The following is a 23,303-nucleotide window of genomic DNA, read 5'->3' as shown; positions in this document are numbered from 1 at the left end:
AGTAACCCTGGGTGACCAGAGAGGTGCTGTTGAGTCTAGCCTGCCCTGAGCATCAACTGCAATACACACACACACACACACACACACACACACACACACACACACACACACACACACACACACACACACACACACACAGCTCCACTTCGAACAGAGGTTCGATTTTTTGTTATTGGACGACAAAATAATTAATACAAATTTTTCTTTTACAATTGAAAATGTGCTCTATTTATTTTTGTAATTTCCTCCAATTGTATCGAAACCTATCCCTGACAGTTTCATTGTTCATAGTTCATACTTGTTCATTCAGGAACCTGTGGGGGGTCCCCACCCACAGGTTGAGAACCACAGATCTATAAATACATACTGGTAGTCATTACCTGTACACGTGGACGTGGAGGATGCACAACGAACATATTGAACATTGATTATTTTTCTCTCTTTCTATGACATTGTCAGATGACCTACTTTATCTCTCATTCCACAGCATTAGCTACAGCAGATAATGACGCCCGGTCCAGATATCTCATCATTTCATCATGAAACAAACAACCATGGCCAGAAATAACATATGTGACACTTGCTGTGATGCAGAGCGTCTGACATTTGCTGAGTCTGGCAGAGCTGATATGCTGCAGCATTTTCAGATGCTGCAAAATGCTTCTCTGTGAGGCGGTTTTCAATTCTATCACAACCTCCGGTGGGGGGGTTATGGATGATTTCACCCATTTTCAACCTATCTTTCTATAACTGGTCGTCACGAATGCTCATTATAATATGGTACCATTTTTGTCTATTCTTTTCTCAGAGGAGGTCTGTGGACAGTTCAGAAACCTGCCTGTCAGTGACATCATCAATGATGAATCCAAGCTAATAGAAAGTGGAAGTGATAATTATTATTATTATTTTTTTAAATATGCCTAACAATGATGTCAGCGATAGGCAGGTTTCTGGGGTGTCCACAGCTGCCCTATGAGACACAGAAAAGTGTACAGTTTTATCATGAACATGAACAGCAATTAAATGAAAATGAGTGCTTCAAGTACAGTACGTGAGTAAATGTACTGTACTTATTACTGTCCACCACTTGTGCTGGTAGTAGAGGTGGAAGGGATCTATACCAGTGGTTCTCAACCTTTTCAGGCCGCGAAATTTCAGAATGTCTGCCTCTAATATTTGATCATTTGGCCAATGTTTAATTTGTCATTTTAGAGGTATTAAAATGTCACTTTAGAAATGTGTAGATACCCTCTACACACTTAAACTTTATGTTGGTTTGTTTACTGTTAAGTGAGAAAACAATGTAGCACATTAAGTTAATCATCTGGGGACCCCCCAAAATAATGTGGGGACCCCCCTGGAAGTCCCGACCCACTGATATAACCCTTGTCAGGGTTATAAGGCACTGCAAGCGCATTGACACTTTTTTCAACGGTTGTGTGACAGTGAGCCTTTAGCTGCGTTACTAACCAATGTCCTCCACATTGAAAAGGTCCTCGCTGTATGTGACGTTGTCTCGGGAGCGTAGCTGCACCCAGTATGTTTTCCAGACGGCCGTGTTGTTCCTGTCAAAGAAACACGCCTTCTCTGATGGAATATACTTTGGACACTCCTGCCACGGAAGCCACTTCTTCTTCTTGTTTCGTGTCTCATCGCCCTCAGGAGGACTGTCTTCGCGGCGGCTGAGAAAACCAATAGAGAGAAGGAAAGGATAGATGCATTGTAATTACCACTTGTGAACTGAGTGTGTATGTCATTCGAAACAAAGAGTAGGCTTACTTTGAATGATGTCCACAAAGTGCACACACACACACACACACACACATACACACACACACACACATGCACACACACACGCACGCACGCACGCACGCGCAAAGCAAGACGTTGTGAGCATGTAGATCGTCTATTTTCACAATTTCTGCCTCTAATATTTGACAATTTGGCCAATGTTAAAAAGTCCTCAAATTGTCACTTTAGAAATACTTAAACTTTATGTTTTTTTGTTTACTGTTGAGTGAGAAAGCAATGTTGCACATAAAGTTAATCATCTGGGGACCCCCCAAAAATAATTTGAGGTCCCGGCCCACAGGATGAGAACCACAGATGTAGAGGGGAGGTAAACTCACTAGAAAAAGCGGAGCTCTCCGGGATGAGAGAGGTTTTGGAAAGTGCCAGAACTCCAGACACAGTGGAATGTCTCCTTGTCCCTGGATATGCACTCTTTAATATGAGGTTCCGAGGGAACTGAGAAAAAGACAGATAGAGAGAGAGAGAGAGAGAGTGAGCAAGAAAAAAAGAGAGAGGAACATTATTAACGTTATTCTCAGTTATTTGAAATGACTGCACAGAGGATACGGAAGTGGGGAAATGACCGGATATGCGTCTTATTAATTACAGACACGTAGGTGGCAGCATTTGGAACTTGCGGAACACGTCTGTCTTCAGAGACTATCCCATCACTAGAACTAAAATGCCAGGACTCGAGCTCAGCTGCTTTTCACTTTGTCTTTTTTGTCTTTTCCACTCTATCCCACTCTCCGCCAGAAGTGTAATAAAAGAAAAAAGTTATCACTGAAGCCCTAACTAAACTAGCATCTTGTAGCTATCTACATTACAAGCTCATAATGCGTTATATTGTGACACATTACAATGCAATGCATGATATACCGGTCTAATGGTGTCTTTATGGTTGCAGACAAGAAAACACATCTATAACTAATCTGTTAAATATAGTTGGATTGGCCTGGACCACTGGCGTAGCAGTCTCCAAACTTGACTGTGTGTCGCAGGTTCAAGTCCCGATTCCGATGCCTTTGCTGCACGTCACTCCCCATCTCTCTCCCCATTTCCTGTCAGACTACTATCCTAACAATAAAAGCAATAAAGAAAAAAAAATATATATAGATGGATTGAGACCCATAAAAGAACTGAAATTGAGGATAAATGTGAATGCTATGTGGTGGCAATTGCCATCTCCAAGGACCCCAAATGACGTCCCTGCTCTCAGCCTCCGCTATTCCATGGTTACAGCCTGACTAAGCCTTATCCTACTACAGTATGTACCCGTCCACTCCTCAACATCCCCTCCACACACACACACACACACACACACACACACACACACACACACACACACACACACACACACACACACACACACACACACACACACACACACACACACACACACACACACACCCTCCCTCTCCTAGATTCTCATCTAGTTGAGAGACCGGGGGATTTGGTGCAACCATAAATAAGCAGCTGAAGGTAACATTGATTTCCGTGCCGCCCCCTTCCCCCTCATCCTCCTTGGCAGCGGCATCAATCACACGTGGACCACAAACATAAGCACACTTCACGGCTCACATGGCACTATACATTCCACTCACAAAAAAAAAAAAACTAAACAAGGTCCATTTTCATTTATGTCACAATGCAACCGCGTACACGTACACCATGCGCACACACGTACAAAACAATCCACAAGCATTGCATTCTGGCCCATTTGCCTTTTAATGAACACAGACAATACCACCGTTCGGTGCTCTTCAGAGTGCACGTTCTCGCTTCGTGATATTAACCATTCACAGCCTGGCGTATCTATGTTTTGGGCATGTCATTATAGACGAAAATAGCCGGTCTACAAGCTCACATGGATCTCCCTTGGGTCTGAAATAGAGATTGAATTGAATTGAATCACAGCGTGGCTAATGTGGTCTTCCCCATGTGGTCTTCCCCAATTACCTTCTTTCCCACCTCCCCACCCTTCATCTCCTACAGCAGTGGTACTCTAACTTTTCAGGCCGCTACCCCTAAAATAATCATATTTTAACTGATGAGCACCAAGAGAGTTGAGGAATTACATTTTGTATAACACGGTTCTCATGTGAGGCGTTGTGAGCATGTACCGGTAGATCTGATATTTTCACAATTTCTGCCTCTTAATATTAGGACAGTTTGGTCAATGTTTAATTTTTCATTTTAGAGGTATTAAAAAGTTGTCACTTTAGAAATGTACATAGGCTAGGCTACCCTCTATACACTTACACTTGGTTTGTTTACTGTTGAGAGAAAACAATGTTGCACATTAAGATAATCATCTGGGGACCCCCCAGAATAATTTCTTTCTCAATCCCCCCTGGGGATTGAGAACCACTGTCCTACAGCTTTGCTTGTTCAGCTCTCTCTCTCCCGTCCAAACATTTCCAGCTGCTGCCTGCCTGCCACCATGAAAAGATTTGCTGCAGACCTCGGATGCCAAAAGGAATTGGACAGTAACTCCATTACACAATGCAAAATACTGAGACATTTACAGTGCACCGCAGACAATTATAGCTACCATCCTTTTCACTGAGAAATAATTAACCACCTAAACAATACTCTGGGCATGTACCGTGGGCAAACATTTGGCAAAAATAGCAGATCTACAAGCTCACTGAGAGCTTGCAGATGTCTTGGTCGCAATCTTAATACCTTCTCTGCATGCGTGAAAGCATCAGTGTGAGACCATGTCAATAGGTAATTTTATCAACAACCTCATGCAATTTTGTGCGTCATAGGCCATTGATTTTGTCAATTTCGTTTTTATTGACTCACTCCAATCCTGAAGGAAAGTAGGCTAATCTCCATCACTTTTAAGCATTTGTCTCATCTTAGCTCCTGTATAACATCTGTTGTTAGTGGCATGGTTCCTTTTATGAATTTCATGAGCTGGAAGTCCCCCAGATCAAAAACATCAACATCACTTTCTCTAAATGTCTTTTCACCACAGTTGGGTTCAGACTGAGCAGGGTGAGATAGATAGCAGCCCAACAGTTTTGCAAAAGGCAGCTGGATGAGCTTCCTTGATAAAGGTCAGTATTTGTAATGCTTTATTCTCAGTTGTTTACATTTTCAAATGCCACTAACTATGAAATGGTTATTATGCAGCTGAAGCCAAAGTGTGTCAAAGGTGAAAGGTTAAGCAGAAACACCCAGTTCTCATTCTTTCCCTCACTCTTTCTATAGAACAACATGCCTTAGGCAAAGTCCTATGGACCAGATCAGAATGTTTGTAAACAAACTGTATTTCCAGGTAGAATGTCTACACCAGTGGTTCTCAACCTGTGGGTCGGGGGTCACCAAATTATTTTCCCCAGATGATTAACTAAATGTGCAACATTGTTTTCTCACTCAACAGTAAATAAACCAACATAAAGTGTATAGAGGGTATCTGCACATTTCTAAAGTGACAATTTAAGGACAAATTAAACATTGGCCAAATTTTCAAATATTAGATGCAGAAATTGTGAGAATCTTGTGAGCATGTAGATCTGCTATTTTCACAATAGAACTGTGTTATACAAAATGTAATGCTTCAACTCTTAGTGAGTGAGAAACAGTGTTGCACATTAAGTTCAGTCATCTGGGGACCCCCCAAAATAATTTGGGGACCCCCCTGGGGGTCCTGACCCACAGGTTGAGAACCACTAATAGAGAGAGCTCATGTATGGTGTAGACCAGAGTCAAGCTTGTGCAAGTGCAGTAAGTGGCCTTGAGGTACTTTCCCTATAGAAGCTGTCAATTCTCATGGGGCCCTAATCATTTACACTTTGAAATGGTCGCTGGGCAAAGAATAAATTAAGCCTCACCCAAAACTCTTTCATGCTAACCACTGCTGTCATGTATCTGAATTGATGAGAAAGGGAATCCTGCCTGTACCTGAAAAAATGCCAGGAGAAAAACAGGCAACCTTGATGAAAGCCATGTACTGTAATAAGCAGCAGAGTGACTGCCCTCCAGGGTCGTGGGAAAACATTCTGTACCTTCAAGGAGTGATCTCTCTTAACTGCGCAAGAGGCTGCACAATTAAATAAAAGAAACATGGAAACGTTATGTTTTACAACTTGTGAACATCATGAAACTTGGTAAATGGTACAGTAAACGAATAAATGGACTTCATTTCTATGGGGCTTTTAAGCCGTGACATCATTTTGTAGGCAGAGGAGAACTCTGCCCCCAGAGCATTTTCTGTCCCTCGCTATTTCAACAGATCCGAGACAAAAATAACGACTAAAGTATAATTCTAACACTTTCCTTTCAACAACAAAGAGAAGAAAAATGTGTAAATAGTAAAAAGATTCACGGAAACTGGGGGCAGAAAGAAGTAAACATTCATTCACTGACAGTGCAGGCAACCTGCATGCAAGGCTCTAACCTGCTCATCAGATCCTTCAAGCTCCCAGACAGCTGCTTTACCTCCACTGCCGCCCCTTATTCATCTTTTTAATTCAATGAATCTTATTTTATCAACTGTTGTACCTTGCCCTCATCGCAGAACTGTGTACAACCCATCTCCTCAACCAAGGCTCTCAGAAACACAACAAATTCACAGGTCACTGCGTACCATTTGAACAAAGAAATAGTGTTCCAATGAACAACAAAGGCAATAAGAAAATTACTTTTTTCCACCAGCAATCAGAATAAATTTACTGCTAAATAATCTGCATTACGATTTTAGGCATAATCGTGCAGCCCTAATCACAGTTTGTGCATTGTGTGCACATGTCATCAATGAATGTTTTTTATCTGTGCGTGCATGCTTGTTTCCGGTTGTGTTTTTGTGTCTACCTGTGTGTGTGTGTGTGTGTGTGTGTGTGTGTGTGTGTGTGTGTGTGTGTGTGTGTGTGTGTGTGTGTGTGTGTGCTTCTAGTGCTGAAAAACAGCTCCGAGGTTCGCTTCCTCTCGACATCAGCCCTCATGGCGTAGCTAGGAAACAGCCTGTGTCTGTCTGCAGAGGCAGCAGCTTTGGCCATTAAGCTTTAAAAATCCACTAAAAAGCCTAAATAAACGGTCTCTCCCACACACCAAGCAAGCTGGTGAGTGGAGCTAAAAGGCAGGAAGAAAGGAGCAATCAGGCTTTATCAGTAGTAGCCTTATTGCTAAATGCCTGACTAATTGTGCTGAAGAGAAGAAGGGATGTGCGGCCCGCCGCCACAAATTACCACCTTTTCCAGCTCATTTGCACATGCGAAAACTCAACATTGGCAGGTTAACGCATCAAAAGACTGGCAGGGAGTCAGTGTTAAATAAAATCCTCAGTACTCGGTCAACCCCCACACAGTGTTGATTTTAAGTCCATTTGGTTAAACGTGTACACTTTCAGAGTTACAAATGGATACATTAACACAGATGACTTCACTGTGTATGAGTGAGGAAAACAGGGAAGCATTTGTGTATACTGTGTGTGTGTGTGTGTGTGTGTGTGTGTGTGTGTGTGTGCGTGCGTGCGTGCGTGCGTGCGTGCGTGCGTGCGTGCGTGCATGCGTGTGTGTGATGTGCACTCACACGCATGTGCATACATCCATTGGTCCATAAATAAACATCAGGAGGAGGAAGGGTTATCCGTGAGGCTTTAGGCATGATGTGTCCTTATCTAATTAGTAACAGATAAATCAAAGAAACGTCACCCCTCTGACACCTGGGGAAAGGAACAACTGGATCCATTGCTGTATAACGCTGCTATAATAGGCAGAATATACACCGTGAAGAAAATCAGTGTTAATTTAACCCTGAGAGTTTCACTCTTGTTACAAATGGATGAATTAACACTCATTTTACGGTGTACTACTTTATTATCTTAAAGGACAACTTTGTTTTTTTACAACAAGGGTTCATATTTTAGATTGTAATTAGAGACAAGAAAAGATGGATGTTAAAATGTTTTCATTTACTGCTTTTCTATTGTTTTAGCGATTTTAGTATTTTGATTTCAATGGGTGGGGGCATGCGTACAAGTGGCTAAATATGAAAGATTGCGGTGCATCTTGGGAATGGGCTTATTGTGTCTAAAGAGATATTTAGCCACTTGTATGCATGCCCCCAACCTGGGGGCATGCATGAAAATCAAAATTGTTAAACTCACTAAAACAATCAATGAAACAGTCAATGAAAACATTTTAACACTCATCTTTCTCTCTATCTCTCTCTCACACGCACCACACGTGCATGCGTGCACGCACACACAGCCCCAAAGTGTTTCTCTATCATGTTGTTAGAAAGCAATTGATTTGATTGCTCTATCTATGCTGTTAAATGACACATAGCAAGAACAGAGGGACCTGTTGTTCCACTGTCTGTCAATTCCGAGGCACAGGTAATTCTCTAGCTGTAAATAGCACCAGCACAATTACATGACTCAAAAAAACAGAATGTGCCACTGAGCCGAAAGGAGGGGAGTTATTAGTGCTATCAAAAAATGTAAAAGCAATTTTATTTCTATAGTAATTTAACAGCATACAGTATGCAGCCCATATGGATAAACGTGGAAAAGGCCAGATAAAGAACATTAATCTAAAATACATGCTACAATGCAATTACACCACCAACATAATATCTCAATATAGTCTACGCATCACTGACGCAAAGCATTGCTGACGCAAAGGTCACGTTGCTCATCCACAGTATACGCATCCCCCCTCCTCCAAAAAGAAAAATACCCACACACTGTCTCTCTGCAACACATTGAAACCAGCTGAGCCACACAGGCAATGGGTCCGCAGTGACATGGACAGAGGTTTGTGAGAGAGAGAGAGAGAGAGAGAGAGAGAGAGAGAGAGAGAAGGGGGGGTTGGCAACGATACACAGCTATTTCCTTTTAATTCCACAATTCTTTCCACACAGACTTCCGTTGGGCTACCAGCTATGGAGTGTACTTTTGTATTTCACACTGAGACAAGCTGAATGCAGATGTGGTATGCTGAGTTGGGTGTAGGTCTGGTCCAGAGCTCTGGTCTGTCAGGCGGGTGGCTGGCTCAAAGACTCGACCAGGATTTCTCAGCCCCTACGAGAGATCAACTTCAGTCAAAATAAATAAACTACTTCGCTACTCACCTAACCAAAGGTAGTTTTGCCTTGTTGAAAGTCTATTCTCTGTGGTGGTAAACCTCTCAGCACCCCACCCACTCTGTAAAATAGATTATTTTTGTCATGAAATAAAATGCACCCACCTCGAGCCACCAGCACAGACACAACCCGGAAATAAGCGGCGGTCGAGTTGCATGCGTTTTATTTCATGACAAAAATCTAAGTAGCGAAGTAGTTTCGTTTATTTTGACTGGAGTTGAGCCCTCGTAGGGGTAGAGAAATCCTGGTCTAGTCTTTGAGTCAGCCGCCTGTCAGAGCGTCAGTGAGAACTCGCTGACGCTCTGGACCAGAGCTAAGTTGGGTGTAGCCGTGTGACATTCTGTAATGTGGGTTTGAGAAGAGAGAGAGAGAGAGAGAGAGAGAGAGAGAGAGAGAGAGAGAGAGAGAGAGAGATAGGGAAGAAGAAAGAACGTAAGAAACCTCAACCAGATACTGACAGGGGAATGCATACAGGTGAATAGCTGTCAACACGCACGCACGCATGCACGCACACACACACGCACGCACGCACGCACGCACGCACGCATGCACACACACACACACACACACACGCCAATGGCCCCCCATTACCTTGCCACCCAGTTGAGGACTTCACAACCTAGTGGTACTACCCTCCCAGCTGTATGGACCCTGCCTGCCCTCAAGAGTTCATTGCTATGGCATATGGCTCCTGTGTGGTCTCATTAAGGTTCAGAGTATTAGGCTGGCTACAGTGCATCCCGCCAGTTCCCTTCCCATGCTGTAGCTTTGATGGACGGGAACTTGGCCTGCATGGTAGCACAGTGACCCAGTAAGCTTTACTCCCAACCACAGTCGTTTATTAGCCCCGGTTAATGAAGCTAATCTCCTCTAATGCCATCACAGCCCACTGTTATGGCTTAGTTATGTCATAATTAGGGCCAGGTGAGAGTAAATGCAGATGAGTGGGGATAGTTTGGGGTTACAGGAATAGATACATGCACGTGCACGTGTGCATGTGCAAACTCAATCTTTCTCACCATTTTACTTTCTGCCTTTTTGTTTCACCTATGTAGCTAGACATACAGTAAAGTCCTCCTCAGTAGGACTGTCACGATTATGCAATTTTACATGACGATTAATGACAAATAATTGCGGTTAACGATTTATTGCGTTTCTGTCATTGAACATTATGGACCATTATGAATAAAAAATTAAGAAAGAGTACATATATGACAATAACTTACATCATTAATTGCGACCGCATTTACCCTGAAAAACCTTGTCGCTTGAGTGACCTTCTGTAATCTTTCTGTACAGGAAGTGATGTCAGTGTGATGTCAGCGAGTTGTGACATCACGTCCTGTACGGGGCGGCTACACAAGACTAAGAAAGTCCAGTCCATCATGTCATATGGGACTACCGTCATAGACAGTAGCCATTGATAGGCTGGAGTCAATGGCTGTCTGTCTGACTGTCTGTACAGGAAGTGATGTCACATGACATACTTTTTATGCCCATATATGAGTCATTCTGTACCACATCTCCATGTTTAGGCAAACTCCACACAGAAAGGCCCTATCGCCAACCCCAACTAGGGGGTGGGCGATAGGGCCTTTATGTGTGGAGTTTGCATGTTCTCCCCGTGTCTCCTAGGGTTGATGCCATCACAAAAACATGAACAAACTCCCCCCAGAATGACAACAACTAGAATCGTCAGAGAAACGCTGTGGTTGGCCAGATGGTCAAGAATTGGCGCGACCTCACCCTTTAGGGCGAGGTTGCATGTCACCCTGAGGTCGCATGTCACCCTCAGGTTTCTTAAGCCCGTATCAGAGTGTACGGTGGAGACCTATCCGCCGCAAATTTGAGGTGGAAAGCTTTCCACCTCAAGTCAGAAAATAAGTGCAGGCCATCATAGTCACGGCCCACGGTGAAGTCCTTTACCCCGTCTAGACTGGTTCAGGTCGACCAATCAGTGAACGGGGTGTAGAGCCTGTCTGTCTGATAGTAAAAACAGAGAGATGTGTTGGGACTCACGGTGTAAAGCTCTCCACCGTGAGGAATGATGTAACGTTGTAGTTTCATGACTCAAAAAGACTCGAAAAGACTACACCGCGGTGTAAAGCCTTCCACCGCGGACCCGACTATGTTACGGGCTTTACTAGTAACTTTATACTTGATATGAATGTGATGCTTTTTGAACTATTTTTTAAAATGTTTTCGACATGGAAATGAATTATGACGACTATGATAATTATGATAATTGCAATCATCTCAAATAATTGCAATTATGCGATTATGTAATAATAGTGACAGGCCTAGTCCTCACTGTTACTTTATCCATTTGTAACTCTGAAGAGTGTAATGATGTAAGGTAACCAAATGGACCCTTAGGGTGCGTATGAACACTGACTCAGGCAGTTCGGTAGCATGTCAGAAGGTTTCACACGGCCCATGCCAGTAGAGTGATTTGAACTTCTGACAGCCTCCTTACATACGACGTGTCAGGGGTGACAAATCAGTGTGAGCCCAGAACGACTCTGCAGCTGTTTGTGGCGCTACTACACAGTAAAACCCTCAGTGTTCATTTAGCCATATGTCGCTCTGAGAGAGTATTAATGTAACCGGAACGAATGGACCCGTATTAATACTCTCTCAGAGTCAAATTAACACTGAGGATTTCACACAGTGCACACTACTTAAATAACACAGGCCCTTTTTCCTTGCTTCTTCGCCCTTCACACGTGTACGCAAGCTACACCCAGTGCCCTCATTCCGGCCTGCAATCTGCATATCTTCTCGATGTGCAGCCCAGAGACAATATTCGTTTTCTAACTTCAAGTCTGTTCATGAAGTTTCAAACCTGTGTCTAACTTCGGCCTATCCCACATTTGTCCTGAGCGGGCTGCACATGCTGTACTAAGTACACGCAACAACACCACACCAAAAGTGGTTCTCTTTGACGAAGATTTAATTGTAGCTTGTGTATGTACGGCCAGACCAGGCCGCACCTACACCCTGTATGTGTGGTTACCACTGGTTACGGCAGTGGGTCTCACTTAGCTGGATTGATGCTGAGGTCTGTAATGAGACAGACAGAGAGGGAGTAAATCAGCCTTATTTATATTCTGTTGCATGTTGGTCGCACGCACGGAAATAGCCGATCTACAAACTCACTACGTGCTGCAATGTGACGCGTTGTAAGTAACTTTCAGCACGCGACGCGTACGGCGTGCAACCAGTATAAATAAATCATAAGAAAGACGGAGAGAGACAGCAAGACAGACAGCCTGAGCAAACGACAGAACAGGGAGACAGCAAGACCAGGAATCAGAAAGACAAACGAGGAACACAGACTATAATCACTCTGGTAAGCCCTTAAACACAGAGGAGCACCTCCAAAAGTCTCCTCTCTAATTGTGAAGTGGTTGGATCTCTAGAAGAAAACCTTCTTTTTTTTTTAGAAAGAAAGTACAAAACACATCCAAGTCTACCAGGAAGTTAACCCAAGAGGAACCAAAAGGGCTCTACCCAAACAAAACAAGGCACAACATAAAGTAATCACTCACGAGTTCTACCTTAAAAAACTCAACAAGCCTTCTGGCAGTAGCACGCAAGAAAGAGTTGCGGGTAAAAGTGTAAATAAAGTATTTCAAATATAGACACAGGCATGTGGGAAGCACAGAGTTTATACTGTAGACTGGTATGTCTGGGAAACACTGAGAAAGTTGCAGGCTGTGTGTATTTGCTCACGCTATCAGCAGCTGTTGTTTGTCTACAGATGTTGGACAAAATGAGGGGAAGATCTGTTAGCTGCCAGCCAATCCAATACTTGTTGGGAACCAATCAAAAATGATGGAAGGAGATTACTGGAAGTTTGTCATATCCACTGTCTCTAAAGTAGTGAATCGTGATTTACCACATGATCCAAGAATATGGATACTGGGTGACGTTACTCTTTTTAATATAAATTTTATAAAAAAATACTTTGTCTCGCTTGCAAGCACAGCTGCAAAGAAAATTATTTTAGTTAATTGGAAGTCGGAGAACGCACCCTCACAGAGACACTGGATAAATGAGCTTTCTTCTTATTGCACACCAGAAAAAATTCTGTACAATGTCAGAAGAAAACCTGAATTATTTCAAAAGATTTGGCAGGATTATTTGGACTGTCTGCCCACTATATCCCCTACAGGTTGACTTCAGTGTTTTCAGACGATCTGAGAGTTCTGTCTACGGGTTCTGTGGAAAAGTATATTGTCTTGATAGTAAGAGTGTAGTGGTGGGCCATTCGGGGAAAGGGGTGGGTTCGGGAGGGTTGGGTTTTTTCTGTATTTTTTGAGCGGTGGTCACAACGCTCCTATACGTGGCCGTGTGTGTGGGTCTGTCTGTCTGTCTGCGTGCGTGTCTGTCTGTCTGTCTGTCTGTCTGTAGCCTGCAGTAACCTTTTCTGACCACACATGTTAAGGGAGGGGCGCTGTTGTTCAGGCCAGGCCAGACCAGGCACACACACACACACACACACACGCACACGCACACACACACACACACACACACACACACACACACACACACACACACACACACACACAGGGGGGAAGGGGGGGGGGGGGGGGGTGGGGAACCACCGCTCAGTTCACACGGGTGTGATTTTTGTTATCCTTTCTGTCTTTATCTTGTCTTTTACTTTTTTTACTGTCTTGTTCAAAAAAAAGAAAAAAAGAATGATACATTTTTGACTGTATTTGTATATCGATTGATATTTGTTAATAAACACATCTTTAAAAAAAAAAAAAAAACGATGGAAGGAGGTGCAGTGACTGAACTACTAGTTTTACCGTACCTAGCTATTGCCAATAGTCTGGCAGATGATTATATCAGAGTCTTATCATCAGACAATATTGTAAACTCTGATACAGTTTTTTGCTATGCTGGACAGATGCAAACTCAGTATAGGGTTAAACAGCTAGGGCAAAGTACACTGGTTTCAAACCTCTCTATTTGTTTAAAATGAATCATAAGTAATCGTGCCTGTTGATAACCACCAGTGCAATATATGCTATGCGAAAAAAGCAACATTATAAAATCAGCAATAATTACATTTTAAGTAAGACAATGGAGGACATTCCCATCACTGTAGCTGCTAAAATGAACAATCATACCACGCTAATGAATGTTAACACTCACTAGAAGTTAGGGCATGTCTAAGTTGCTGTATTCTTCTTTTTTTTTACGTCTCTGAGCCAAGTTATGTTCAGCAGAATTCTCAAATTCTGCCAAACGCTAAGGCACATTACAACCATTAATTCCTCATCAGCGATATAAATGATCCTCTGGGTACACAGTTCAGTGTGCTTTCCCCCCCAGCGGAAGACCAGTCAATCCCTCGAAACATAAGATTACGACACAATATTAGGGACAAAGGCCACTGTCCGTCTGTGAACTGTTTTCATTTGACCATCAAATGTCCATAATGTCATGGTTTAAATGGAAATAGCCATTGTTCTGTGGTACTTATTTCATATGAGCACATGCAGCTGTGCATCCTGAAAGTGTTACTCAACTTTCAACACACATATACACGCACGTACGCACCGCGCGCACACACACACACACACACACACACACACACACACACACACACACACACACACACACACACACACACACACACACACACACACACACACACACACACACACACGCACACACACACACACACACACACACACACACACACACACACACACGTGAGTATAGAGGAAATCCAGAGAAAGAAAACCACTAAGCAAAAAAATCATAAATTAGGAGTTGAACAGATTTTTTCATTGACTGAATCTGCTTTGTCAAAAAAAAAATTAAGGATTTTCCTACAATTTGAAATCAGGAAGCATTTAGTGAACCAATAATAAGTAATGATGCAGGGCTGCATGCTTAGGCCTACATGCAATCCACAGGTTTTCAAAGTGGGGGCTACAGCACCAAGGCCCCCTGAATTTCAAGTTAAATTGAACCACTTCCAACCTACAGTATTTGGGCATTTCATTATTGTTCACCTTTTCTTTTCCTTTTTTCCCCAAAATGGTGAAAATAGCAGACACATACACATTGCACACAACAACGTTCACAACTTGTAAATGTATTATTATTTTGAATTAAAAAAAGAAATAAGCCATTTTGCAATAGCGCCGGAGGCTGTGGCTGTTTGGGGGTCCTTGGCATGAAAAGGTTTGGGAAGCCCTGCATGCATCCATCAACATGCCAGTTCCCCACAGCACTGTTCTGCACTGGCTCAACAGGCTCATAAAACTCTGCTTTCTGAGAAAAAATGGTGCTAAAACAACGATGCCTGATCCAGACATTGCTCAATTGTGGTCTCTCAGATTGCTCCAAGGCATGTTGAAGCACTGGTGGTTAATTACATTCAAATGATAAGGTCAGCCGTTTAGATTCTTTCACCTAATTATTTCAAATGGTTCAGTGGCAGCTGGATTAGCCGCCCGTATCGTCTTATCCCTGGACTTTGACACAGAAGCCCACGCCATATATTTACCCTTCTTCCAAGCCCTATTGATTACTGGCCTGTTTGACAAGTCAAACCAGGAAAGGGTGCCGTTTGCTCAACGCTGAACTCTCCCACATGCGTCTGAGCAAACACAGGATTCTGCAACTTGTGACTGACATAAGATTCGATAGCAAATGTCAACAGCGTGATGTGTGCAAAACTGAAATCACCCCTGTTAATGATTGATTGATATGTTTTATGCCAAAGGGCTGACAGGACGCATGTGGGGTAATTGTTAAAACAATGTTCTGTTTGTGGGGTGTGATTAATGACATTATGGTAGTCTTCCTGCTGATTTCCCTTGGTCCAAAAAATAAAAGATGTGCTATCCTACTAGGGGGGATGGGAGGGATTCGTACCTCTCCTTGTTATGTTCCCGCCTAGTCTTTTTATCCACAGTGGTGATGTTTTATCCGTGTTTTTGGTCCGACTACATGCATTTCCTTTTGGGAGATGTACACTGTCTGATATATTTGATAATATCAGTTTAGCAATTTCATTAAATCTGTTGACCACATTAAGAGCAGATCTACAAGATGACATGTCTCCTCAGATCCAGTGGTCTTGTGTTGGGAACTGCTGACCACAGATCAGTGGTAAGGACACTTTCACTGATTGCAAAGAAAATCATAATTAATGGTGAATTGGAAGGAGACAAAACCGCCAGATATAACCCAAAGGGTGCAGAGACTGAAACACATGGAACGAATGACTGTAAGTCGACAGCTGAAAACTGTCAGTTTTATACAAAGATGGACTTGTGTGTTATTGCGATCGTCAGGTCGCAGTTACTAACAAAACCTCCACCGGCTGTCAGTCAGTCAGTCAGTCAGTCTGTCTGTCTGTCTGTCTGTCTGTCCATCCTTCAGTCAATCAGTCTGTCCATCACGTCACACTTTTCCCCTACTCATACAGTATCTCCGCCACCGTTGCCCCGATCCATGCCAAACACTCCTCATTTTTCACATGGCCCTCTTCTAGCACCACCATGAGCCCGATTCTTGCCAGACACATTTTTGGACACTGCTCCTACAGATTTTGCCCTAAAATCACGCAAAGCAGTACACAGTATCTCTATAGTCATGTCATCAACATGGATCTGTCCCATTTCCCATATTCCCTTGTGATTAGCTACCATTGTCTTCCAAAGTTTGTGTATGCGACCTGACGGTCGCTTATCTCCCGATTTAGGGAGTCTTACTGGTACTATACCTAGTCATTTAAATATGTGAGTTTGGTTAATAAAATTGTGTTGTAAAACAGACAGAGCACTCGGGTGGCGCAGGGTGCCACCCGACTGCGGAGGTTGTGGATTCGAATCCAACCTGGTGCATCTGGCTTTGTCAAGACCCAACACCCACTTTCACGCACAATTAGGTCTGTTCGATAAATAGATTTTTTTTTTTTATCTAAATCCGATTTTTTCTTTTGGACGATTTAAAAAAGAAGAAAATCGTCAATTCGATTTTCACTTTAATTGGGGTAATACTGAAATGGATCTCACTCATTAGAGCCTTGCACGGGGCAAAAAGCCCACAGCCAGGTCCTCCTAAAGCACCAACACGAAATGAATGTAATTTCTCTCTGATGTGCCCTTTCTTTGATGCGCAGCGCACAGACTGGGCAGCTCACTGTTCACCATGATGTGCAGTTGTGCACCCACTCGCGCTGAAACAGCAAACACAGAACAGACGCTGCGCTGGTAAACTTGTTGTTGTTTGATTAAACAGGCCACTGAAAAAAGCTTATTAATGCTGTGTTACCTACCTCGCCACGCCGGGACTCCCTATTTCGTAGGTCTTTCACTCGACTGAAAGACCTGCAAAATAGGGACTCCCCTACAACTCTGAAGTGAAGCCAGACTTTCACTTCGTCGTACGACGTGTTGCATTCTGAAAATAGCTGATCTACAAGCTCACAACATGTCGCATTCGCGACACATTGTGAGCTTGTAGATCAGCTCTGTTCACCTCGCAGAATTGCAATATGTTTAGACGTTCAGAAACCTTTAGCTTCACAATAAAAGCGTATCAGCTTGCTTTCCCAGATAGAGGCAATGTGGAAAATACAGATTCGATGGCATTTCACATTGCAAAAACAGTCTGGGCACCAATGCTTGTCCGTAAAAGTAAAAAAAAAAGAAAACAAAATCGGGATCGACTTTTCTGAGAAATAAATCTGGATTTTATTTTTAGGCCATATTGAACAGCCCTATGGTGACATGCTATGTCTTTATGTTGGTTTGCAACACTGCTGCCTGCGTCGTCTTTGTGTCGCTTGCAGTTCTCGAGACCCAAAGTGGGGTATAGCTATGGGACTCGCATGCAGACAAAACAAAAATAAGCAATGCTTTAACTGCCACACAAATTTTACGCACGCGTCCCTGCAAATGCATGGAACCACATGGACCCGACAGACAGTTATGACGGCCGTGCTGTGAGCTCCCGCAGGGTGCGAGCCTAGAATGAGCCTGGCGAAGCCGGGCGAACTTCTAGTACAAACACAATTGGTCTGTGTTCGGGGGAAGGGAAGCCGGACGAGGAGGGTGACATTAGCCACTGCACGTATTCCTACAGGCAGGAGGGGCACCTGTCTACCTCCCAGTGGGGGCTCCTCACTGGCAGGTGAGCCAGTAGGATACCGCCGCAGTGACAATAGGGGGAATGAATGAATTGGCATAACGACTAAATTGGGGAGACAATCTTTTTTTTTTGGGCCTTTGGAATGCTGCCACCACAGAAATAAAAATAAATACAATCTAATCTTTCATGTACCGCTGTACAGTACGCACACCCACAATAACAGTGACCTACCTGATAATGTCATGTCATCACGATCCCCAAGAAATTGTGATCCTCTTGTGGGCAGACAATCCAGTAAGGAAAGGAGGACAAGGAGGAGGTTGTACCGGTGCAATGAGACAGTCATGGCGCTGCAAGAGAGACAGACAGATGACAGAAAGAGTGAGACAATTATCAGTAGCTCTCAAAACACCATATCTCTACATCTATATCAATATCACATTCACAATATCACAGTTGTCTCCTGGTCCTTTCCTCACCAATCTCTCTCATCTGAGTGTGTGTGTGTGTGTGTGTGTGTGTGTGTGTGTGTGTGTGTGTGTGTGTGTGTGTGTGTGTGTGTGTGTGTGCGTGCACGTGAGAAATAGAGAGAGTGGCTGCCACTTATTTTCAGCCGGTCTATGTGAAACCTAACACAGGACGGGACTGGACGGGACGGGACAGGGTGTAATGATTGTGCTACAGCTACGTTCCTCAGTTGCATGCAGGACACATGTTGCCAAGCGTGTAATTTACTGTATAGTATGTTGTGTGATATGCGTGAAGTATTGAGTGTTTGCGTGTCTGTTGACATGCACACCGATGCTGTTTATATGCAATGGGGTGGGTTGAAATACATATTTAACAACTGTATGGAATGACTCTAGAATGACCCAGTAGGTCATCTATCTATCTGTCTGTGTGTACTGTTTGTCTGTCTATATAGCTAACTATCAAGCTAACTATCTTGTCAGGGCAGCAGGGAGAGTAATGCATTTCAACATTAAATTATATTATTATTTTCATTAAAATGCTCATATAAAAAAAAGGACCCATTGAAAGGCTCCCAGCCGCTCCCTGAATGGTTCGTAGGCCAGGTACGCCAATGAGCAGAATTGTCTGTGTTCGTTGTGGGAAACCAGCAAGAATGGTGGTCTCTTGGCCTGGGCTGTGGTCCAGCAGTCCAGGCACCTAGGCACATATAAGCAGCCTGAGTGCATCACAGGTTCGAGTCCCGTTCCTGACAATTTTTACTGCATGTCTCTCCCCATCTCTCTCCCCTGTTTCCTGTTTATCTGCACTATCAAACTATAAATAAAGGCAGAAAAAGCCCCAAAAATATCGTACAAACAAAGAAAGAAAAAAGAATGGTGGTCTCTTTTGCTGCACTAGCAACACAACTACAGGTTGGTCAGGGGCACAGGGTGCATGTTGAGCAGAGACTGGGAGCAGAACTGGGAAGGATATTCATGTTCAGCAGAACTGGGAGGTATATGCTGCCCTAAGGCACGCTACAGACAGTTGCGACAGCTATCGTGTCCGTATCGTCTGAGAATGAGTCCAATTCATTGTCAATGAAGGTCACATGGTTTTTTGTCGTTGCCGTGTCTCTTGGCCAAAAGACAGCCTTCGGTTGAGCAAGAGACAAGGCAACGACATGAAACCACGTGACTTAGATAGAAAATGCATTGAACTCCCCCCCTCATTCTCAAACGATACGGAGAAGATGTCTCACGCGTATGTCTGATTGCGGCCTAAGAAACTCCTCAGGTGAAAAGTAGAGGCTGTGTATCGGAGAAGATGTCATTTTCTACACCCTCACCTAGTCCAAACAGTAGGGGTCAGTAGTGACAGGGAAATTAATTAGCATAAAACAACAACAACAACAACAACAACAACAACAACAACAACAACAAATGAAGGCTCCCTGTGGTGTCAGGCTCCACTTTGAGAAAAAACTAGTCTGGACCAACTAATAACTGAGGAATAAAAAACAATTAAGCGATGTAATATTATATTTCCTGTTTATAATACTACCATCTATAAAGCGAATGCTGCTTTGCTCCTAAGGCCTTTGGAGTTTGAAGCTTTACTTGCTCTGCCAAAAGCATGAGTGCAATAAGTACAAGAACAGAAGCGGTTCACATCAAGGCCTGTTGTCATAGAACAACAAGGTCACGCCCTCGCCTTTGTCAGACAACCTTGTGGAACTAAAACCTCCAACAAAGCTTTGAAACACAGAAATGTGGTGACAGCGTCCCTCACACACGTCTTCTTCTGTCCACATCCTTAAACTAAAATAAGATGACGAATTGTTCCTGGTCACTAAGGTGGTGTTGTTGGACAGGTTCTACCAGTCAAATCCAACCTCTAAATATAGAAACTAATAACTCACAGCTATTTGGAGGTTGTTCCACAACCTTGTTGGACTCACAACTACTTCTTTGCCCAAAGAACCTTTGAGCAGGGATTGGGAGGTTAAAGACTTTGTACTGTAGGGGTAAACAACAACCTTTAGAGGCAAATTCAGGAAGGAAAAGACTAGATACAATACGTTAAATTTGTGTTCATGTAGGTAATGAATAATAAAGAGATGCAGGAACAACAGGCATTTAAGCATCCAATTTAAGCATCTTGGGTTTTTGAAAGGTGCTACAGTACAGTCTAAAGTTATTATTACCTGTAAGGCGAAAAGCAATCGCGAACAGGACGGAATTAGCACAAGACGGAATTCATTATTAATATATATCGGAGATCCCTGATACCCATGTAGAGATCCATGTACATGGAGATAAGGGCATATTGGTTGGATCGGCGGTTCTACAAAAGAAATGTGCAAGTACAGTAAGAACATAGGCAAAGATCTGAGCTATCCGTGTGCAAAAGTTAGAGTCTGTAGAACCAACCATGTGCTGTGACTGTGAGACTCCAGACATGCTTACTCAGTTACTTGTTATGTGAAAGTCCTATGACGTCTATGATGTCTGACATCATACTGTACATACAATCCCTTTTATGCCCATATATGGAGATCCCTGACTGTAAAACCAGCCACACTGGTTAGACTGACATGTATAGGCTATAGGGTTTGACATGTATATATATTGGCATTCACAGATATGGGCTTAATATTGATGACATCAGGGATCTCCATATATGGGCGTAAAAGGGATTTTGTTAGTGTGGTTCCCCATCACAGTGATGTCAGTGTGTGATGTCAGAGCATCAAACCAAGCGTTACACGGACGTTACACGGAGACAGGATGTGACCGTTCTCATACTAAACTGCGACCTACGTCGCAATTATTATTACTTTAGCTTGTCACTACTACTGTAGATATAGATAAGCCTCTGGATGATCTTAAGATTGTTTTGTTGTATTTTTTCCCCAACTATTGTGAAATAAAGTAGCCCTGCCAGGCATAATTCCAATACAGAAATGCCAGTGGATACACTAGACCTGTGGCAGTGACTCAGTTAAACGCTGGGGAAACAGTTGCTGAAAGTCTTGGTATCACGCCAACTATTCTTGTATCAGTTTCAAACCGTTCCCGTAACCCGTACATTCTGCACTACTGCTGAAGGATTTCCCAAAAATTGCTCTTGGGGGTTGAGGAGAACTGGAGCAGCAGTTCAAGAAGTATGTATAAAGTGGAATTCTAACACCCCAAAAAGTAAAAAATAAAAATAAAAATAAAAATACTGGAGTGTGTACAAAATATAAGGCCACTCAGATGATGAGGACGAAAGATGTCTATAGAGCACTGGCACACACTATGGCACATGGAACACATTAATTCCACAATGACTAGGCCTAAAAGATATGTACAATTAACAAATGCTGCTTCATCATTTTTAGTATGCAGACTACACAGTATATAGCAGGGCTGTCCCTACTTGACACTACAATTTACTCTGAGCTGCTGAGTCATACAAGCATATTCGGTTAACATAAACCTTCAGTCGAATAAATCTTCCCTTCGGCTGCAGCAGTGTTTGTGTGTATGCAAGTATCCACAGGCCATGGGGCCAAGATATACAAAGCAGGGATTCAGAGGCTGCAGAGTCTGGCAAGCAGAAGGCTTGTTTGGCCAAATACAAATGTTTAGTTCAAAATCAATTGCCGCCCCCCACCCCCACCTACTGCTGCAATCGGACTTTCTCCTCCTAAGTACCCCTTGTATACACTGCAGCCCCCCCTTTTCTCAACGCAATAAACACCAATTATGAAATCACAATTAAAAAGAAAACCAGGGAATTTCTTCCCCTCTCTTCTTCAAAAAAATCTAATACTTTAATTATTTAATTTTCACCTATCTAAACACTACCTCTTCTTAGGGTCGGTTTCAGTTCTTGCTGGTCTTTTTTTTTTTTTTTTTTTTTACACTGTCTGCTCCCAAATCCCAAAGTCGAGCGATGTGGTTGTCAGACAAAAATAATTGATTTAAACTCAACAAAACAGAAAATCAAGAATTTCCGCTGAGCGACTTTGTTCAATAAAGGTTACTGTAGCTGTAACATTCTTTAATTTGTGTAGAACCCCTAAACCACTGGTTAACAACATGGGGTCTGGGGACCCCCGGGGGTCCTCGTGGGGATTACCGGGAGCTACTGAGCTAAATGAATGTTAGTTAGGAACCAAAGGACCCTTACAGTTCTGTAACTGACAAATGGAACCAAAGGATTCTATTCAATCGTTCCAAATGGTTCCATTTGTGCACTCTCAAAGTTAAAATAATATTTTACAGTGTTTATTGCGGTCCCAGAGATAAAGATAGTGTCAGATGGGAGTCCATGTGGCTTAATGCATATCAAACTGGGGAAGAATAACATTGAGAATCACTGCAGTGTAAAAACCAAAGCCCCTCCATTTCAACATGTGACCTCATGTTAATCTCCGGAGCAAGCTCTGCTCTCCCCCACTATCAGAGTAAAGCGTCTGTGAAAGCTCTCTCTCTCTCTCTCTCTCTCTCTCTCTCTCTCTCTCTCTCTCTCTCTCTCTCTCTCTCAAATGAATGTTTCCCCTCCACTCCTCTCCCTCTCTCAGCCAATCGAGGGCCCGATACATTCGGGAAGGCAGGGTAAACCAACCAGGAAAGAGGGAGGTTCAGTACAGACCTCCTAAGGTCCCTTGGTAAACATTTAAATCGTCTGCGGTCAACCCTCCTCCCACTGCCTCTGCCCCGTGTACACATGCAACCAGGCAAACCTACACACACACACGCGCACACACATACACAGTACACCCACAAACGTATGCGCGTGCGTACATGCACGCGAGCATGCCACACATGCACACTTGTTAC

General features: G+C 43.2%; 1 protein-coding gene across 1 annotated transcript in view; it reads right to left on the bottom strand.

Annotated features, from left to right (window-relative positions):
• Positions 1-23,303, bottom strand: part of ghra (growth hormone receptor a) — a 49,215-nt gene that overhangs the window by 13,546 nt on the left and 12,366 nt on the right. The window contains exons 2-4 of the mRNA XM_080738404.1: positions 18,250-18,368; positions 2,130-2,247; positions 1,471-1,682 (exon numbers count right to left, since the gene is read on the bottom strand). Coding sequence (XP_080594530.1) covers positions 1,471-1,682; positions 2,130-2,247; positions 18,250-18,364 — 445 coding nt within the window. The 5' untranslated portion in view covers positions 18,365-18,368. The remainder of the gene's footprint in view (positions 1-1,470; positions 1,683-2,129; positions 2,248-18,249; positions 18,369-23,303) is intronic.

The sequence above is a fragment of the Nannobrachium achirus genome (assembly GCF_963921795.1).
Source record: "Nannobrachium achirus genome assembly, chromosome: 12".
Taxonomy (NCBI): domain Eukaryota; kingdom Metazoa; phylum Chordata; class Actinopteri; order Myctophiformes; family Myctophidae; genus Nannobrachium; species Nannobrachium achirus.
Note: the sequence above shows the minus strand (reverse complement) of the source record. Positions and strands in the feature narration are given on the sequence as shown.